Source organism: Trichogramma pretiosum, unplaced genomic scaffold (assembly GCF_000599845.2).
Source record: "Trichogramma pretiosum strain Unisexual culture from Peru unplaced genomic scaffold, Tpre_2.0 scaffold119, whole genome shotgun sequence".
Lineage (NCBI taxonomy): Eukaryota > Metazoa > Arthropoda > Insecta > Hymenoptera > Trichogrammatidae > Trichogramma > Trichogramma pretiosum.
In genome coordinates this window covers 156870-179516 of record NW_019640845.1, presented here as the reverse complement: position 1 = coordinate 179516, position 22647 = coordinate 156870, and the positions used below count along the sequence as shown (strand labels likewise).

Below are 22647 nucleotides of genomic sequence, written 5' to 3'. Positions count from 1 at the left end.
CTTTTTAAGGACTACTTTATTTTAAGGCTGCGCGCGTATCCAAAAAAATCGATTTTTTCTGAATCGTGAATAGGACTCAAAAAATCGGTTGTACTCGCATAGCTGTAATATTTATTCTTAATATCAGATCCACGCAGTCCTGATAAGCTACATTAAAATTTGATATTCACGCGCGTCGATCGAATATTTATATTGCATCTACGCGCGATATGCCGTGCCTCGTGCTGATATAATGTGAGTGCATCGCACAGTTACGGCAATTACCCCTCTTTCTCTCTCTCGAGTTGGGCTCGCGAGACACTCGCAACTATAGATACCGCAGCGCAGCGCATGCAACGCAACAGCAGCAGAAGCAGCGGTAGCACTGCAGACAGCGGCGTAGGCGGAGAGAGAAAGAAAAGGAGCAACGGGAATACTCACCGACGAGATGTACTACAATATATATATATATAAGTAGTGCGCACGCGAGATCCCACAAAAGGGACGTCTTACGGATTATCGTCGCTCTGAGAATGACTTCTCGCGCAGGAACAGAGGAGAAAGAGATAGAATGTTATCATCTTGTCGCGCTGCATCGTAATATAACTACATTCGACTTGTTTCTTGATTGCTACGTACAAGTGTACGTACAGAGGATGGACCAAAAATTGGTTCTCACGTTGGTAGGCGAGGATTTTCGTCGATTAATGAGTGTCGAACTTTAGAAAATATTAACACATGAAAAATGAAAATTCATAAAATTTATTTCGCCAAGTATGCGGCGTATGTACAATGCGAGCACACGAGCGCAACAATAATTCATTGCATGTGCATCGTATGTAAGTATGTGCATGTGTGTATAAGTGTGTGTACATAATAAACGAGTCCTGCGGTCAGGAGCTACTGCTTGTTCTTATATCTGCAGTATAGAAAATAAGGATGGAGCTTCACGGTAAAGGAAGGAAGGAAGAGCGATGCACGACACGAGATGCCTAGATTCCAATCTCGAAAAACCCGCTGCTGCAGTTATACTCGCGGCAGTGACTCTTCTCTCTCTCTAATTTGGTTATACATCGCCGTATACTCGCGATTACATATTACCAGAGTGGCTTACTACATATAGCAAGCACTCATATATACAGATTTGATGAGGGGAAAATAATAGAAGCTCGCTCGAGAGTCTTCGCGGTACCACTGCAGCTCCGCGCGCCCGTATATAAGCTTTGTACACTGCACAATTTCTATTTCACGAGGTATATGCGCGTCATGCGATGAACGATGATGCCTTAGCTGTGAGAATATCACGTGCTCGTTCTGCCCACGTATTATGTAAACACATGGGACTCTTGCCGCCCATGTGCGAGCTTCTGTGTATGCTGAACGTGCTCGCGAGTTCACGCGCGGGTGTGTGCGAGTTTCTGTGCATCGAATTTTCAGATTCGAGCGGCTGCGCACATGCCTTTTGACGTAATGATACCGATGGAAGAACATCTTCGGGGAAGCGTAATGAGAGTTTTTTTCGCGTTCGAGCTTGGTGCACGTGTTGTGCAAAGTATAATATACTCTGAATGCGTTTTTAACAGATCCGAGCGCCAGCTCGAGCGTGCCATTCTGAGTCCAGAATAGTTAACGCAAACTCTTGAGGATATTTCATTCAACTATCGCAAGTCGAGGACATTAATTTTAATTCAAATTGTCATAACATAAAAACTTATTTTCGCGCGTGCTTTAACTTTTTGTCAGATTATTTTACTGCAAATTTTAACCGATCGTAGAGAGACGAAAAAAATATCATTTTGTCGAATAACGCGCCGGATCGGGAATATAGTGCGCTTAAAAAGAGAAACAGAGATGAAGGTTTATACGAGCAATTAGCTTAATTGAAAATCATCATTACGACGTTACGAATGCATTATCGAATAGGATCGATCCACACTCGAGATGATTATCGCTCGGCCACTCTCTCGCGAGTGACGCGTTCCGCATTCCTCGTGCTGTGCCACGAGTCACCCCGCGCAAACACCCATATAAAATCGTCTCTCTCTCTCTTTCTTCGAGCGAGTCCAGCCGGAGTGCAGCGGATAGCGCGCAGAGAGCCGCAAAATGCGCTTATACAAATTGCTCAAAGCAAAGTCGAGCGGGGGGCAGTTCGATTGGTCATTGCAGATAGAGTGCCTAGTATATTTATAAATACGCGCTCGATCGGCGTGCCTTGCATTTATACAGACAGACGCACGCAGGGATTTTGCCGTTGTACACTTTACTCCGCGAGCCATGCAGATGCATCGCACGCACGCGCGCGCGCGCATAGAGAAACTGCAACTATGTGTCTCTGTGTGGGTCTGTGTGTGTGCATAACGGTCCAGTCGAGCTTGCACATGTGCAATATATACCTATGGTGGCTATTATTTTTATACGATTCGTATATAGAAGTTCAGCGCCTGCGTGAGCTCCGCTGCACAGCTGTCCGCGCGCATGTGTGTGTTATATCCTTTAACTCGGTATCGTTCCAAAGTTGTATATGTGCGCCCGTATATAGGGACTTTATATATTATAGACTCGTAGAATCGTATGGGCACATGGCACGTAGTACACCCACGTATACGTACACATACGCTCGTGCAGTGCGCAGCCGTAATAAATGCATGATTTGATTCGCGCGTGCGGATGCGTACGCATCTTACGTATACGGTAACTTCAACGTCCGCAACGAGCGCATCCCATACCACGCGGCCAATATCGAAGTCTATAGCGAAGCACATATTGATAACTGTATTGGGCATCGAAGTATCCCTCGCCGATTGAAGTAAACTCTGCATCATATATACGCGGATACAACTTCGTTCGCCGCAAGAATTGCGTGATTGCAGATGCGCACGTTTTATATGCGTTGCATACGTACATCGAATCGATTTTACGGAGCCAATAAGACGAGGAAAATCATCCATACAGCCCCGTTTGGGCCGCTCGTTTGTCGTGACAAATGTAACGATCAACTTGTCCCCGTGCACATTCATCCATGGCTCGTATATATATTTAACGGCAGTAAACACACCATATATACTCTCGTATCGTATGTAATGAAAATGTCTTCCACCGATCAGTGGCGTATCGCTTCGCGTCTTCATTCGTTCGCGGTGATAAGTAAATATTTAATTAACCGCAGAGCAAACATGTACCTCGGCCCGAGCTAGCGCGAGCATATATTATAATATCGAGCGAAAGGCGCAGCATCGTTACGTTGTAATTGAAAATTAACGACGAGGTCCATATAATGAGTGTTAATGACCTTTGGAGACTATTAATGCTTCAATCTCGCGCACAGCAGGTGTTGATCAAAGCCAATTGCGCTCACGTGTATGCGTACGTATGTGTGCGTATATGAGAGATTCGTCGCTTATATAAATTTATGTACGCGAGCATGTGTGTGCGTATGTACGCTCGCGATCCCAATGTATGTGTACGTATACGGGGAAAAGATCGGAAACGAAGATTATTATAACTCGTTTGGGTATACGTACGAAGCGCAGAGAGCCGCGAGTGAGATGTGCGCGCATACCGGCTTTTATATTATTTTATGTGTGTGTACACATATCGTGCACTAGCGCTTTAAAACGCCTTTTTATATACCGATCCGATCTCTCTCTCTCTCTCTCTCTCTCTCTCTCTCTCGACGGCGTGCGGCTGAAAAAAAGAAAGATTAGGTAATACCGATTTTCAAGAGCAGCCGCGCAAAGAGATCTTGAACTTGAACTCGCGAGTCGCTCTCGAGAAGCGAGGCCTTCATATAGTACAGGGAATGACTCGGATAATTATCCCAAAGTTACTTAATTGCAGATCGATTAAGACATTCTCGGGCCAATGATCCCGGGCCTCTGTTTGTTTTTCACTCTTAATAAATACAATACAATAGGGAATATTTTATTTTAAATTAGCCCTTTACAGTCTCGAAACATATAGCAGCGAGAATAATGAATTCGATGCGTGTGCAATTATAATCGTTGATTAATCCAAAAGCGCATATCTTATCAGTCATCGCCCGTTGCACATCGCAGTCTATGCGAGATAGGCACGTCGTATTATAACGCAGGCGCAGAGCTTGGCCCTCGCCATTCGCGCGCTCTAATTTGAATAAAACTCGCGCGAGCCCGAGTTTTTCTCACAATCATCGCATACGAGGTGCAGTACGAGGATATCAATGGCGCAGCGAGACGAGCAATTATTGTAATATTATTGCGCGAGCGAGGAGAAAAAAAATAATAGCAATAAGCATGAGATTGCCCGAATGATTACGAGAAATGGTATAGTTCGTTTCGCGCGCGCACTGCCGTTTTGCGCCCATTTAGAATTCCTCCATTATTCTCGCAATGTCCTCGGAAGTAAGAACTATTATATACTCATACGTATAAGTGTAAGTATGTGTGTGTGTCTGTATTCCTCTTAATGCGCAATAGGAAATTTATCGCTCGAGCTTAATACATATACTCGCGCATACCGCACACACAGTCACACTTACACACAGATGCAGTCGGCACTACGCTACGCGAGGTGCAAGGAGATTCATCAACGTTAGTAGGGTTTCCGAGCGCACAATACCGTTGCGGCGCGAGAGATTCTTCGGAGCATAAATATCGCGGCGATTTATGGTGGTGAGCCGCGGCCGGCAACATTTTGAAACATTGGTTGGCTTTTACGTGCCATTGGCTGCGCGTAATATATGTTTCTAACGTTCGTTTAGATTATTATACCGACCTCGCCTCTTTCTCTACATTTTCAAATTGAGTTGTATATCGTATTATATGGTATCGAAAAAAAGTGCAGCCAATAATAGCCTATCGCTCCGATACAGTTATATACATTTCACTTCGAAGATTCCGTCAAAATTCGACACATCTAAATCCGAATCAAAACGATGCGCTTCCGAACGAGAGATAAGTCGCGGAGACTCACCGCACCGCGAATCGTAACTGTATGTGTCTCTCAAATGGCCGCATGCCTATTGTGACGATCGCGAGAACGGCTTCAATGCAAAGACATTCGCAGTAGCTTAGGAGGAGGACACAAATTTAAAGTATGCCCGTTGCGCGCACGATATAGCGGCCCCGCGGCATAATAGTGCATTTTATGTAAAATGGCATAATAAAAGAGCTACAAATACATGTCACGCGAGCGGCGCATTTATATTTAATATATTAATATAGTACGCGGCTGCTCGTGCAGTGAGAGCGGGGGGGAAAACAAAAAGAAAAACGAGAAATGTACCGTACGCAGAACAGAGCGAGATTAAAATTGCCCACCGAAACGATTCGGTGACACGTAAACCTGAATTACATTTCACGAAACTCGGCGATATGATTGCCTTTTGTGTCCAGTTTTCGCGTTTAATATATCGTTGTATGTATATTACACATAATACTAAGCGCGGTATCGTGACCTCCTCTCGACGAGCCGTTGCTGAGCTCGTGCGAACGCTACGAAAATTTCGTGGCCATGGCAAAGTAGTAGTGTGACAAGGAAAACCTGAATGGGCTTGGGAAAATGCGCACTCGTACAATGCAGAAAAGGCACGAGGCGTAACGACGTCTTTTCCAACTATACCGAAATTATCCAGCTGCTACTTTTGTATATTATTTTAATATAGGACGGGTGCGCGTGGACTCTCGAGAGAGGCCTGCAGCACTCCTTTTGTTGTTTCGGCCACTTTAATCGCGAAGAACCGACGTCGACGCACAAGTCTGATTCATCGGACTTTTAAACGAACGAGAACGAGATTTGATCGTTGACGTGCGCGCAAACAGCACCTCGAGAGCGAAGGTCAGGGTCATTGCCCACAGCTGCCGAAGCAACAGGTTCTGCGCCCATATATATCTATATAAACCCACACGTTATACTTATATACATTCGTTATCAAGCAGACTTGTAAAGTTGGTGATATTTTTCTTCAAAGTGATCAGTTTTTTCATTATAGAATTAATAATAGCAAATTCTAAATAATTTTCAATTTTTTTTCATAATTATATCGTCCTAAAACAAGACCCAGAATTTATTTAATTGCATTATTGCAAGTCAGAATGACTTTATTTTAGCAATTTTTAATCGGAAAGTGAGAGCTTTATGTAAAAATAAAATAACTCGGGAAAGATTTTATAGAATTGATCAAAGATACATCTGATTTGTTCAAATGCATTTTGGATTTTTGAAAAAATCAGTAGGTCAGAACGTAAAAGAAAAACTCAAGCGAGAATTTTTAAGTCCTCTGGCGTCTTTTGTGACATACTGAAGCATTCTTATGTGGGGTAGAAAAAAAATAAAGATAAATTATGCGTCCGAAGTTTCCGACGTCGATGCGTTGAGCACGTGCGTAAAGTGTATAAGTGTTTACGAGAGCCACCGCAAGTTCAGGGTCTCCTCAAGGAACATGCACCGTCGAATTGAAAGCTATATCGCTTCTTGGAAAACCTTCTTTAATTTGTGTAGGAAAATTATGAGCCAAAGGTTTTTTAAAGTTATAAAAAAATTCTTAGCAGTTTGTAAATCTTTATTGTTCTTCACAAAATTTTCTTTCTGAAATTACATAGCGTACTATTAGCGTAATTATATATAGCGTAGATTGCAGAAGTCTTCGCTGCCATCAAAATGTCTTAAAAAAAAGTTCACCTTTCCTATTGTTTGTTCCGATTATGTATTATTATTATGTGATTTTTGAGTACATTCTGATATCCAAATGATTTGTGACAAAGTTCACATTCGAAAGGTTTGCTACGATCATGCACAGCATTTATGTGAGTTTTTAGGTTAAAATTATCTCGAAATGATTTGTGCATCAACGTGACGTTTGAGGTCACTTTTTTGTCGAAATGATTTATGGCAAATTTCATATTCAAAGGGTTTGTTCCGATTATGTACTCCATTTATGTGAGTTTTGAGGTTAGCTTTGCGACAAAATGATTTGTGGCAAATATCACATTCAAATGGTTTGCTCCGATTATGTACTGCATTGATGTGCTTATTAAGGTTACTTTTTTGCCCAAATGATTTGTGACAAATATCACACTCGAAGAGTTTGCTACGTAGATGTATCGCATTTCTGTGGTTTTTGAGGGTAGCTTTATGTCCAAATGATTTTTGACAAATGTCACATTCAAATGATTTGCTCCGATTATGCACTGCATTTAAATGCCTTTTGAGGCTACATTTTAATCCAAATGATTTGTGACAAATATCACATTCAAAAGGTTTGTTGCGATTGTGTACTCCATTTATGTGATATTCGAGGTGATGTTTGAGTCCAAATGATTTGTGACAAATATCACACTCGAAGGGTTTGCTACGATTATGTACTGTGCCTACGTGCATTTTGAGATGACCTTTTTGTGCAAATGATTTGTGACAAATCACACATTCAAAGGGTTTGCTCCGATTATGTACTGTATTTATGTACCTTTTGAGGGTACAATTTTGCCCAAATGATTTGTTGCAAATATCACATTCAAAGGGTTGACTACGATTATGTACTTCATTTACGTGACGTGTGAGGTGAACTTTTTGACCAAATGATTTGCGACAAATGTCACATTCAAAGGGTTTGCTACGATCATGTACTGTTATTATGTACCTTTTGAGATTCTTCACGGGTCGAAATAATTTCAGACCAATTTCACATTCGTCTAATCTAATGCCTGTGTGCGTCGAAAAAATATGTGTATTAAAACTCGTTTTTTCTTTGTAAGTTTTACGACTTATTTTACACTTTATTTTCTCATTAATGTATTCTTTGAATTTTAATTTGGAATGCACTCGAAATTGACAATTATTATCATAGTCGAATTCCTTTCTTATCAAAATTATCAGATTCTTATCGTAAAAGCAGTTTGTCTGAACTTGGTTTTCTATTTTAACAATAGGCTGCTCAGTTTTGCAAATGCTTGTCGATAGAGACTGTAGTTCAGATTTAACATCTTTGCCCTCATAATCTATGAATATTTGCTCATCTAAATTTTCGGGTAATGCAATACCCTTATTTATGTTATTTGCCTAAAATTAAAATTGCATAACAGTCTTTGATAGTGGAAAATTAGAATCTAATTTAAATTATTGAACTCACTGGTGATTTATAAAACGCGAATGTTCCAAAGTTTTTGATATCGCAATCAGAGTCTGCCGAATCGAAAACGTTATCTCTGCCTTCACTTGACCAAGTATCATTTGGTTCTTCCTTCAACCTAAGGAATAACGAAGTTTATGAAGCGATCCTCAAAAAAATGTCATAGCACAAAATAGTTACCTAACTATTTCTCCACTGCTTTGCATGGCTAGCTTGTTTATAAATGTAATCACTGTGAATTTTAAGAAAATATTTTAACACTAAGAAAATATTCTAGGTTATGTGCCACGCAAGTAGCTAATATTGCACACGACTTGTAAACACTTGCTTACTACAGGAATACCGGTGTACTTAAGACAGGAGACTCTTCCATTTTAGTAGCTTCTTGATGAAAATTTCCCCTTACACCGACGATTGGCCAGTAGGCATGTAATACACTCGCATAAAGGTATATCACACACATAATGTTAGATTCATGCTCGTCAATATCTTATGAAAAAATCAATTCTATTCAAGAATGGTGTTTTTTTATCCTCATTTTTCAATCAATTTGATCGCTCGAGGGCAAGAAAATAAAAACCGACAAATAAAAATATGCAATCGACAGCGAGAACGAGAGCCGCGAGGATCAAGGATTGTTTTCATCGATCGTTACCGGCTGACTGTACGTCTGTATACACCAACGCTACCGCATGCAGCAGAATTTTCGCTCTTTTTTCTGCTCATTTTTTTTCCGAGGCTCGGCAAAAAGCATCGGAGGGCATCTCTCGACTAACGCCAAAGGAGGAAGTCTATTGTCTCGATCGCGATCGGGAGCGCAGCGGCAGATACTGCAGCGAGTTTTGAGCGGCGTACGACTAAACAACTATACGGTAACTACTCGAGCACTGCAACGGCTCAAAGTCTTAAACTTTGCGGACCCGAAGATGGAAAAAAAAGTGTAATATATTTCTCCGGTGTATAAGTCGTAGGATTGCAACTAGTTGTACCGCCGTCGTAGTCGTCAAGCATATAATACGACAATGAAGAACAACAGTGCAAAGATGATGACGGCTACGACGACGACGACGACGACGACGACTACGAGGATGACGAGAGGATCAGGACGTGCAACGTAATCGCCCTTAAGTCATAATTCGCGTACGTTGAACCTAACTGTCCGAATGCGCGCGATGATATTCGCTATGCCGCAGCAGCAGCGGCGACGACGACGATCGTAAGCTCGCGAGTCGTATAATAATGGCATTATAGTGGCATTCGGATCGCGCGCGGCTTTAAACGACCTCTGTGTGTGTGTATATAGAAGACAATCGACCGAGAGGATTTCGCGAGAGTCGCGCGCGCCAGGCAGCTTGGCGAACATCCACAGAGAGACGATTATGAATGAAAATATTGACGTCCTGCTTGTAATTGCTTGATTGCTTATGGAGCTCTGTGTTCTATATCGAGCTGGGATGTATAGTTTGTATTTCACGAGGTCGTTATCGATTTATTTAATTAAAAGCAAAAATTATATGGAACGTTGTATCGGTATTTTTCGGAGTTGACTGAGCACGACTCAAATGAATAGTTATAAATCGTACGAGCAGCTATACATACTTGTAAAGAAACAATCGCGATAAGAGAATAAAATTCATTTCCTTCTTTTTTAAATAACAAAATAATAATTTTTCAGCGAAAAAGTTCTTCTCCCTTTCGTATTCTCGTCTTGAAATGACAAAAGACCAGCAATAATCTCGGTGAAAATCTTGAGGAAAAAAAGAACAAGATGTACGACAAATTGTTGTGAAACGGCAGTGCAGGATCTGACACGTATGATTGCGAAAGGGAAAAAATTGCTTATCGCTTCGTCGAGATCAAATTGGAGCAATTAGCACGTACAAATAGACCATACATGTCAACCTTGTAAAGCCCTAAAATGAAATAAAAATTATTTCAAGGAAACACAATCACTGCAATCCAGAAAATTTGAAAGATGTTTCTTCACTTTTAATGATTCAACTTGACAAATTCATAAGGAAGCTGTTTTATGAGTATATAGAGGAATAATTGGAAAAAATGTATCGAAGCTTCTTAAGGGCAGATATATTTCATTAATGCGTAATAACGCAAACGAAAATGAGGTATTTACAAGATTTCGATAATTGTTCCTCGTCAAAAAAGTTGTTAAACCCTTGGCTCGAGCTATTCCCGCGAGACTCGAGCTATATAATTCTTATCACCCTCGGTAGATCTCCGAGGTTGTTTCAAGCTTCGCCCAAATAGGCAAATACCTACTTTAGAACGTTCTCACGACAAGCTCGAGCTCGCTCAAGCTCATAGGCCGCGCAACGCGTGCCATACAGCATATATAATATACTGCACCGCAAGAAGACAACATCGTGAATTCCAGGCGTCGTCGTCGTCGTCGTCTGTGGCAGTGACTTTTTTTCATCTTATATATTATACTTCACTCTGCTCTCCTCGCGAGCGGCGCGAGCAAGAGTTGCTGCCGCTCCTGCACCTCTTGTATGTACTTTTTTTGTCGTTTGCCGAGACGAGAGTGAAACTCGCGTGTATAAAGCGCGTGTGTGCGTCAGTTAGCCTGCTACATATATTTATAATGTAGGTGAAGACGAGTACTTGGCTTCGGAGTAGAGTATATCGTCGTACATAAAAGACGACCTTGACAAAAGCGAGTCTTGATTGATATGTGTCTGAACGGTTGCTATGCGCCGCTCACTTCATTCGTTTTTCCTTCGAATTTATAAATCGCTTGGCGCATTTCGACTCGCCGCGGTGCATCCTGCTTCGTGGCGTACGATATACGCATCTCCGAGAACTGCATATGGTTGACTAGTATTTTTTCAAATGCTCCGAATGATCTACATTTTACGTCCTACCGAATTTTCTACCCGAGTATAGCTCGATCGTCATTAGCATATAGCATAGAAGAAGCATCGCAGGCATAAATTAATTGCTATATGGGTATGCATTGAAAATTGAAGCCTGCACCGCAGTCAACAGCCAATTAAATTTATGCGTTTTACGCTACTCTTTCTCGCATTTATAAGTGAATACTATACTCGAATGCCACTTCATTAATATAATAGCGCGTCGATGTTGGAATATACGTGCGGCGATAGGGCACGAAAGAGACGCAGTATATACACAAAACGTCAATTGCAGCGGCTCGCCAGGCCAACAACAACGCGCGGTAGCACTCGGCCATATATGCACTCACCCATACAGAGACAGTACATACATTATAAGCGTTTGTAAGTGTGTGTGCGCGGAGAAGACGCGCAGTGCAGCGCCGGAGGAGTAAAAACTGGTTTTTAAAACTCCCCCCCGGTGTATTATACATACACACACACACACATACACACCCGATGACGATAATACCGAATGGGTTCAATATTCGCTCGTCCCGCCGAGTCCTCGTTTATATATGTGCACCGATCTCTGCGTGTATATACTTACATTATACACATATATAAATCGGTCGAACTCGTATACTGCTTTAACAGGTCGGCCGGCCGATCCTCCCGTGGTTTGCTGCTGCTGCTGCGGTTCGGATTTCCACGCGCAGGCTAAAAATTAAAGCTCTGGTATGTTTATAAACGACACACGTGCGTGGCTTGGCGTGCGGCAAATGACCGGTATTATCACGGCGTTCCGCGCAGATATACATTGAAATTGTCTCTCGTTTTAAAACGCCTAGAGATGTACCGGAGCAACGAATGACTCGCGCGCGTATATTATAAGCAAAGTGATATCGTGCGAGAAAATAACACAGTCACATATTTATTCGCGTTACTTACACTTTTCATTATACCTACTTATAAGTGTCGAGCGCAGTGATTACGAAAATTTATTTATCGGCGTTGTGAGAACTCTTCGTTTATAACTCGTCGAAAATAAAAACAAACGCACCTCATAATTTTTTATCGCGTTAAAGAGGTACACCACCGTTGGCGTTTCACGTATCACTGCTGCAGTCACGCAGGCTCGTTGCTGGTGGTCATCGCGCAGTGCATCGCTGGACAATTTTTGTGCTCAATATAATCTCTCTCTGGCTTGGACACTGGGATGCGCTATTCCTTGTATATAACGCGTGATATTAATGCATGCGCGCGTGTGTGTGAGGTGTATAATAATATAGAGAAGAGCTAATGCAGCTGGGCACGCGAAGGTCATGTATACATACGGCAGTAGTGCTCTTATAAGCCTGAGAGAGAACGAAAGATAACGTATACAAGAGCGAAAATGACAATCGCCTCCCGCGCGTGTATAAATATAAACACTACAACACGTACAACGAGCGTCGTGTATTCTCATATACCAAGAAGAAAAAGATACTCGCCACAGTTCCCGAGCATCGCAAGTGCAGTGCTCCTCCTCGGCGTAAATAATATATATGTGTACGTGTGTGTGTGTGTGTAACATGCGAGTAGTGTGTGTGTGTATGCAGCAGCGCAGAGGCAGTGAGACGATGCGCACTGAAGCTCTTTCTCGAGCTTATCGTAGAGATGCATCGCCACCAGGACGACGACGACGAAGACTACGACACGTACTTGTATGCACTGTTATGCGTGTGTGTAGCACCTTTATGCCGTCCATACAATGTGTACGGATGCTGTTGGCTGCTTTATGCCAACTATATACCTTAGAATAAGAGAGGCATCGCGTCGATGCAAAAAGGCTGCTGTCTCTCTTCTCTCTCTCTCTCTTTCGCATGTGAGCGTAGCAGCAGCAACAGCCGTGCAGAACTGCGTTATTCTCGCGAGCACTGCTGCTGCTACGGCTGATGCTCTCTCTGGCCACTGCTTCATAGCAGAGCTTTCTACGTATACTTAAATGCTCGCTACTCACTTTGCGACTTGTGTCAGATTTTCAGCCGGCGATAGAAAGAGAAAGAGAGAGAGAGAGAATTTTGCAAATCTGTCATGTGAGCAGTGCGAGAACTTTTGAGAATTATAAATCATGGGGCTCATTTTTTCAATATTATTTTTTAAACGTCCACGAAAATATGTTGATGCGTTCGAAAATAATCGTCCAACAGTTACGATTCAATAATGTAAATATACCTAAAGTCTAATTCATTTTCTAGTCTTGACTGATGAGCAAAACTACAGAACTGTAATGTTAAAACTTTCGCAAATGCATTCCGCAATAAATTAATTTTTCCCACTCTAACCTAAAATACGCAACTTTGCCGCTAATTTTAGGCTCTCGTAGGAAAAAATAGTATCTCAAACTGGTGCAGATATGGTTTTTTAACAAAACTCGTTACAGCACTCGCCTTCGGCTCGTGCTATAATCCCTCGTTTTGCTAAAAAACCATATGTGCACCAGTTGAGAAATATACTATTCTTCTAGACTAGTGCAAATAGATTGCAAGAAACTGTAATTCATTGAAACCTTGCAATTTATAGCTAAAAAATAAGAATAATAAATAAAAGGTTTGTTACATATTATCAATGAAATATGAACGACGATACTACGAGTAATTCACGCATGAATGATACCCTAGTACGCGTATAAGTCATAAATCTGTCACTACGCGGCGCAAGACTCAATATCCTGCGATCCCGCAAGCAACTAAGCAAAGTTCGGGAGTTAAGTACGGGCAAAACCGGTGTTATAGTCAACCTAGTTTCCCTTCAGTAAACGAATAAATCTTTCGCCTTTTACTAAAGATTTCCGTGGAGGGGAACATTTAATAGGTCTTACGACCAATTTTTGATTCGGCCGAATTTTACATTCGGCCTCTTAAACTAATACAAAAATAATTAGCAGGTACTCTGATGAAAATACTGACAAAATGTCAATATGAACGAAATCAAATAAGTTGATAGCTTTATTAAATAGTAATTAATAACAATGCATACAATTATTCATATTTTTTTACATTGTTTTATCGCGTACCTTCTACGTCGAACTATAAATTTATAATCTGTTCAGAGTATTAACGTGATTAATTTAAATACTTGTATGAAAGGAACAGAATAAATGGATCGCCTTCATTTCTGCAACTTGAATTTTAATAGTATATTTTATCATTTCTATCCGTATGAAAATACAGTAGACCCCAAGAAAAATAAACCCTGTATTAGAATTACATAGATCGTACGTACGTGAGCAATGCATAATATAATTTATGTGAAAAATTCGTTAGAGCGACGTGAGGCACGCAGGTGTGCGATTTACAGCTTTGACGCGGCAACGATAGCGTCCCGAGAAATCCCATGTGAAACGTCTCCGAGATTTCAAAAGTACCCAAGCACTTGACGAATATACGACTCAACGTTGACTTTTGTTGTTGTCGCTGGATGAGTTGTTGGAAGAAACGCATAGGAGAGCCCTTCTGACGTGCTAGAAGACACGACAGTGTCAAAGTATGCGACCGACGGCCGATAAAGCACCGATGCCGGAATAAATTATCGTCCTTCCGGACAAGCTGCGTGGAACTAACGGGGAAACAAAACTATTTTCAAGTCCTTCTCGAATAAATTGCATACATTTCAATTATCGTAGACTTTTATTATTCGGCATCTGCGCGCGTAACGTATAACAATAGTTTATTGCGGTCGTTGGAAATGAAATCTATTACTTCGTTCATTAGAGTTATTTTTCTCCTGAATACTTTGCTTCGCGTGTACCTACATGAAGCTGGATGAAAAGCATTTTTTAAATCATCAAGTACATGGGATGGTCTTTCTCACCTCTCGCGCGTGTACATAAATTCACGCATTACATCTTCGATTATGCATGCACGAGATGTTTTGCACGCGCGAGAGTTAAAAAAAAAAAAACGAGAGAGAAAAAAAGCTGTAGCGAGATGACGAAGCGAAGGTCGATTAATGGGTGCGTTTGGTTTATATTATACACTATATGGACTGGCTGCGCTATTGGCAGTGCACTCGACTTGCGCGCGCGCTAGTGCATGATGCAGCAATCGACTATATGCAGCCATTGTACAAATCGACGCGATCCTCGGCCCGATGAGGTCGATTGAACATTTTACACACGCGGTAGTTGGATCGTTAAAGAAGAGAGCACCCGAGGAATCCTGTAAAAGCCGAACGACCAGAGAGTGAGAGAGAGGATGATTCGACTTCTTTTTATTTTTTTCTTTCATTTTTCAAGTACCTTCGTTAAAAAGTTTATTAAATTGTAGCTCTTGCGCGCGCGCTACGGGCAGCAACAATAATAAAAAAGTGCAAATATAAATTCTGTATTGTATTGCCTCGGAAATGGCTTCCAGTCACATAAATTTCGAACGATTCGTCGAAATCGATCGTAAAATTTTTAGTTTTCCTTATTTGATAAAGCCCATAATGATTCTCTCTCGCGAGCTGATCGTCCGCGCGATGATTGCTTTTAACGAATTCCTCTACTGCCATTGCCAGGGCCGTTTATATTATATACCGTTGACAAAATAAACTTCCGAATGCGTTCGATTATTGCGCAAGAATTATAATTTTTTCCAAGATAAAAATAAATAAATTCGTCTTTTTTTTTACCGATCGAACATCGTTTAGTGATTAAACGAAACCGCCGAAGCTTTTATTTCATATGTTTATTAAACCGGGATCTAGGAAGCAGCAGCAGCAGCAGCAAAATATGAATTTTTTTTCGAAAAATCCCGGCTCATTTCGGGTGTGAAATTTTATGCGAATAACGTAATTTTACGTAATACACGAGAGCGGTGCGCGCGGCGAGCGAAACGCAGTGGTATTACGCCCCGGCAAGTGGCACTGACCTTGCCTCGGCGGCTGCAGTATATAAGCATACTGCTGCTGCTGCAACGATGTGCCCTGGCGCAAGTATTATGTAGAAAGTACTGTTAGCTTTTTTCACGTTCGCGTTCGCTTGCGATATATAGCTATATGTGTGTGTGTGTGTGTGTGTTTGAGGCGCGCTCGCTGCTGTGTAAGGCGTTTGAATGTGTTTACATGTTTTAACCGTGGCACACTTATGTGCACTCGAGCCGTGAATACCAAAGAAGAGTGATCCCATACGAGACACGAGAGTCGCTTACGCGAATTTGTTATATTGCGGCAATAAATAGCCGAGTTTGATGTAATTCGGATTGTCAAACGTCGTCGTTGGGTCTTTTGGCAGCTCGTCTTCGACGTCGTCTCCGTTGCACATTGCACTCCGTTACTCGAAATAATAATAACAATGATAAACGCGCGTCACGCAAGACTCGGAGACTCTGTTTCTTTTTCAATTCACGTGTTCTCGCGCAGAAGTCGAACGCATTAAAAACAAAGAAACGGCGATCGTTATCCTACCAGCATGCAGCGCTATGCCTCTCAGCTGCGTAAAAATAATTATCCATATTTATAATATATAAAAGTTCGTATTATATGCATATGCAGTAGCGATCTCGACGATCGGCTGTAGCGCTGCTTCGAGCGGCGTGTCATCTCTCGAAGGTCATCGATTCCTCCTGTCTTGAAAACTCCCATGCAGAGATCGCTTATTATACACATGCGAGTACATAAATATGCCACTCGTCGCGGTATATTAATATACGTATATTATTATCTACTCTGTCAGCTGATTCATACGTATATGTAAATACACGTGCAAACAGCTGAAAAAGAGAGAGAAAAGAAAAAAAAGTCAGACAGCTCGAGTGAATCGAGCGATGAACGATAGAGGAATAATTAGCTGCATCGCGCGCATATTACCCGATAACAACAATAACAACAATCGTGTGCACGTGTATATTTTTTATCACCGTCGCGCGTGTATATATAAAGGAGTTTTTCAATGCGATTTTATCACTGCAAGGGGGATGCGATATTATGCGCGCCCGTGTCAGGGTGATCGCGATGTGGAAAATCTCTCTTCACTTTTGTTATGCACGCACACACGCAGCACAATACCGATTTACGATTTTACAGATCGATCGATTCGAATTCGCCTGATTAATAGGCGCCATTTACCGATCGAATTGCGAACACCTTTTCCAGTGCAGTTAGACGTTTGTATACGAGCGCGTTTATACTCGCGAAAAGCCCCCGATCTTTGGCACCAATTTCGATCTCGAATATATACGTATATGCGCAGATAGAAAATTACGAGTGCAATGCACGCGGAGCGCAAAACTACACTTGGGTTATTTGCCTACATTTACATCGCGGCAGTATGGGATCGCCCTTTTATTTATCCTGCATTATATGCATTGGCTATTCGCGAGTGTATACAAGCGCGAGATAGAGACAATGGGGAGATGCATAGAGCTGCAGCCAAATGAGATCCACTTAGGCTGCACTGCGCGAGAATATAAGCTCGAAGATATGTGTGTGTGTGTGTGTGTACCTCCTGAGATTCAGGATATGCAGTGCGCTCGCGAGCTTTCACGTTCATCTCTACTCACGAGAGGAACGAGAAAGAACGAAAGAGAAGTCGAAGTACTTGGTCAAATATTTGCTAATATTTCTTAGTTTTCTTTTCTCAACTCCAAAGCTCTGCACATCCTGTACTTTATGTTTGCTCATTTTCGAGCGAACAAAAAATGATACCACGTCTCTACGGGAAAAGTGTACACCACTAATAACTTATTCTACGTCAGACCCGGGTGTATCGCCGACAAAAGCTAATTCTAATCATAGTGCAACGCATACCGCACGTATATATGGCGGAGTTGTGGGTGCGCAGACCGATCGGCATTATATATACCGGCCAACAACGTATACTGCATCGTGCTGTATATATGCTATACGTGTCCTGCAGTGCACACGAGCGCATTCGAGTAATCCACGTAGCAGGTCATTTAAATTTTTCTACATGCGTGCAAGTATATATATGAATGCATAACATATATTATAGCTATCGGGCGCATCACTGACTCCTCTGGTTTGCGGCGGCCGCCGCCGCCGCCGCTCGACTCTTTGCCTGCGCCTGGCCGAGGGAGCCTTGGCCTTCGCCTTGCTTCGGTCTCTCTCGCACTCGCTCGCACTCTCTCGTGTATAATACACATAATATTCACATAGGCCCCGTATAAGCGCTTACGTAAGACTTGTGCCCCTTGCTGTATGTGTGTGTGTGTGTTTCATGCTCATCGAGCGTTGGCTGGCTGGCTGACTTCGATGTGTGTATGCCTATATAGCGCCCACACGTTGATCTTGAAATTCTACCGCTCGCGATCAGACGCGTTTTCTGACCGTTGCCTGCCACTGCTGCTGCTCCTCGTTGTTGTTGTTGTTTTTGCTCCCTTTTATGATGCACGGATTTTTTTTTATTGCTTCCAGCACGAGTACGATGAGGGAGGGAGTGATTCATTCGCTGCGAAGCGTGAAATCTTTCGATTGTAGCGAGCCAAGAGAGTTAAGAATATATATAACAACAACAGCAGAAGCAGCAGCAACATTCTGCCGTGTATTAATGACACTTCGCGGTGATTGAGTTTTTAATTTAACACGGCCGTTTTTTAAATGCAAAAATCAATTTGATCGCGATCTCATTCGCCTCGGCACTAATGACGCGAGCGATTTGCAAAACGTAATAAATTATATGCGGCTTGTACGAATTTTCAACGTCTACGCGTGTATAAATGTCTCTCTGTGTTGCATCCGAGAAGAGTGATATACGCGTCTGTCAACATCGTCTCAGGCGTGGAGTGCATTTTCGAATGCTGCATTTAGCACTGCTCAAACACGTTTTTGAGACTCGATCATCAAAACTACCCACAAATATATAAAATATAACATGCATAGACTCTTTTGTATATGGACTTAATTTACCGCTCTCTTCCTCTCTCGCTCTCCGTCTTGATCTTTGCCTCGAACTTTTTTTCGATCCCTTGAGCGATTTAATGATCGGCGTCTCGGGTCTCTCGCTCTCATGCCATTTTTTTATTATATAGCCCGTGTTCTCGCGGCACTTTTGAATATTAGTTGTTTTATTTTTCGGTTCAAGTTGTAAAGATGTTGGTCGAATAAATAAGATTTATGATTTAGTGAGTCACCGTGAATTTTGTTTAAATTAATAATAATGATGAAACTAAAAAAAGAAAAATCAAAGTTACAAATGAGTAAAAATTAATTCTTGTTTACAACAATTGATAACTTATGGATAACAATTGAAACTGTAAGTTTAAAAAATTGATTGAAAACCTTTTCATTTAGAATTCGTAATTGTTTCGGATACTACCTGAATAATAAATCACAGTATAAAGATACACCGCGTGCTTAAGAAACAGGTTTGCTTTAAATCTTTGTTTTGTTTTCTTCAAGAATATAAATATACCGAAAGTCTCATTCATTTTACAATCGTCACTGATAAGCAAAAGTACAGAACTTTAATGGTAATACCATCTCAAATGCATATCGTTTAAAATAAATACATTTCTGCCAGGTTAATGTAAATAGATTTTAAGAGACTATCATTTATTAAAGCCTGCATTTGCAGTTCAAAAATAAAATAAAAGATTCGTTCTAAATTACCAATGTAATATAACAAACTGTACTACTGTTAATTTCATTATCATAGCTAACTCGTTATCGCTCGAGCAATATGCTCATACGCGTATGAGTTATAAAACTGTCACTACGCGGCGTAAGAATCATTTTCATGCGATCCCGCTAGCGGTTAAGGAAAGTTCGGGCCTTAAGTACGGGCAAAACTGGTGTTCTAGTCAACCTAGTTTCCCTTCAGTAAACGAATAAATCTTTCGCCTTTTACTAAAGATTTCCGTGGAGGGGAACATTTAATAGGTCTTACGACCAATTTTTGATTTGGCCGAATTTTACATTCGGCCTCTTAAACTAATACAAAAATAATTAGCAGGCACTATGATGAAAATACTGACAAAATGTCAATATGAACGAAATCAAATAAGTTCATAACTTGTATAAAGTAGTAATGAAAGCCGATAATATGTAAAATTGTTTAAAAAAATAAAGTTTGTCTTTATGTTAGTTCATTGAATACCTTATAGTTTGAATAAAATTTTAAGCAGTCATTTAAACAATGATTAAAAATAAATATAATAAATTATTTTAAAAGAGATGCTATCAATATTTAATTACCAAAAAAAAGTGAATTCGCACACCAATAAGAACATTTCGTTGGGTGCATTCTATACGACAAACGAAACTGAAAATAGTAACTCGAGAAGAAAACGGGTAAAACTGGATCGGTTTGTCCGCGCTGCTGTTGCTATTAAATACTCGTGTACAGTAAAAGGGAACCAATAGTATGATTATACATGCAAGAAGGAGGCTTGAATCACGTACCTGGTGATAAGGATAAGCACCCGGTCTGTAAAAACTGCTGGTGGTCAAAGCTGGATGGCTCTTACTGCTTCCGCACATCGACGCCATGGTTGTTATTCAAGTAAACCCGCGTAATAATTTCAACTTGAAATTTTTCAGTTACAGCACTTTTATCTTTGTTTTGATACAGACACTGACTAGAAATAGTCTTATTATTCACGGAGATCCCATTTTATCGTTTTTGACAAATCCTCGAACAAAACAGATAAGTTTGTTATTCTTCTCACTTATTTTTTTTTATTCACTGGTCAAACGAAATCTATTAGATTATTAATGCACAATTCACGTTTAAACAAAGCCGATAAGTATTTCTACACACAGCTACGTTTAAGTAACATCGCGCTTGAGAAAATTACGAGCGTTTATAAGAATGGACTTGGTCAGCGTCCAATCTATAAGGTGGCTTAGCACCAACTGACAGGAGTTCGAGATGTACCCAACGCTTTACCATTGCTCATCTTAGTCCTCTCATTCTCATTTTCTCTCTCTCTCTCTCTTTCTCTCTTTCTCTCTCACACACACGCACATACTAGCGATCTCCTTCACTCCTCTTACCCTTTCCTTCTCTTGTACGCTTGTATACTCTTCCTCACGTCCGCGTTTCCCTTCCCTCGCCGGCCGCGCACGTTCCTCCGTCCGTTCGCTCGTTAGAACTAGCGTAGCAGATACAAAAGCAGCGCAGGAATACACCCATACCTCGCTGCATTTGTATCGGTTGAAAATTTAACAAGTTATAAGTGCATGAACTAAAATATCCTTAGAAATGTTTTTAGCTTATATCATTCAATAGTCGAATATTTTATTTATTTATACATGTCTTCAATAATAGAATCAATATTAGAATTATTGATAATAAATTATTTATTTATAAATTAAAGCATAAACCATTGATAATAAAAAGCTTTACATACAAAGTATAGCGTCCACTCCACCAGTATGCAAGACAGATCGACGATCTTTCTTGCTTCGCCTGCTATTAGATGCGCCTCCTTTAAACGAAAATCTCTTCGATGCTTCATCAGAGAAAATGCAATCGAGCAAATTTCGAACCAGTATACTACGACGATTACATGTATCTCGAGTATTTTTAAGAGTTAATATACATCTTTGATCCTGTATTTAATTCTCAAATCTGAAAAATATTAAATAAGGATTTGTCAACACATGCGTGCGCCTTTACAAGGAAATGATGAATATGTGCGAGACTAACATTTTCTTTTCGACTGCAGATAAATTTTTTTGCGTCCATTTTTTCTGGTTCATGCTCACCATTATTAATATCAGTGCTCGTACTTGCGATATCAATCCAATTTCTCTCAATAGTATAAATGAAATAAAAAATATATTATACATGTGAGTTCATATCAGAATATTCGGTATTACATAATTAATTACTATCATTTCTTTGTACGGTTGAATAGTGTCAGATATGCTGTAGATGATGCTGACTAAACCCCTGCTCTTAATTAGGTTGATTAAGTTAAAAACAGCGTTAATACAAAAAAAAATATATAGGAAAAATACTTCGGAGCGTTTCTCAATAGGAACAATTATTAACTTAAATAATTATTATTTTGAAATAAATGCGCAATTCGTCTATGAATAATAAAATATTTAAAAAGCAATTCAATCATCAGTTATTACTTGCTTACTGACTTATGACTTACTTGAACGAAACAATGTTCTTAATGTACTACTTCATTGTAATAGAAAACGTAAAGTGAGCTCCAGTGGTGGATTATGGAGCACGCCAATCACGTCGTGGCGTGAGGGCGCGGCAGTTTGCATCTTAAAAATTTTATTTTAGGGAGTTTTTATGGAGTTTCTTTTTGAAGTTTTTTTAGATTTGGTTTTAGAAAGCCAAAAAATTACCTCGAAGAAATCATCGTCAAATGAGGATTTTAAATTGGCTCAAATATTGTAAGAATAATTTATAAACAGATAAATCGGTACCTTAGTGGTAAACAGTATGATTATAAACAATTTTGACATCGCCCCTCGACACACTAATTATGTTTATAGTAAAAACAAATTTGTTTGGATGTTGTCTTCCCCGACGATACAAGTCGTAATAAGAAAAAGATAAATTTTACTCATTTAATTTCTGAGAAGAAAATAGAAATATCCATTGTTCATTTTAAGCATCAAAATGGATAAGAAGAAATCCGAAGAAGTTGACTATGAAAATAATTCAAGTGAACACGACATTGTTGTTTCAGACGAAAAACAATACGTTTGTGATATTTGTCAAGAGAGATTTACACTAGAATCAAGCTTGACAACACATCA

General features: G+C 40.5%; 1 protein-coding gene and 2 non-coding genes across 3 annotated transcripts in view; 2 read left to right on the top strand and 1 right to left on the bottom strand.

The window, feature by feature from the left end:
* The window catches only part of LOC106657422, a 67244-nt gene extending 46838 nt beyond the window's left edge, over positions 1-20406 (bottom strand). Inside the window, exon 1 of the mRNA XM_023463577.1 lies at positions 20320-20406. Coding sequence (XP_023319345.1) covers positions 20320-20406 — 87 coding nt within the window. The remainder of the gene's footprint in view (positions 1-20319) is intronic.
* On the top strand, positions 13713-13835 carry LOC111694655. Its single transcript, XR_002763687.1, has one exon. It is a non-coding gene; the product is annotated as a U5 spliceosomal RNA (small nuclear RNA).
* LOC111694654 lies at positions 19719-19842 on the top strand. Its single transcript, XR_002763686.1, has one exon. It is a non-coding gene; the product is annotated as a U5 spliceosomal RNA (small nuclear RNA).
* Positions 20407-22647: the final 2241 nt, after the last annotated feature.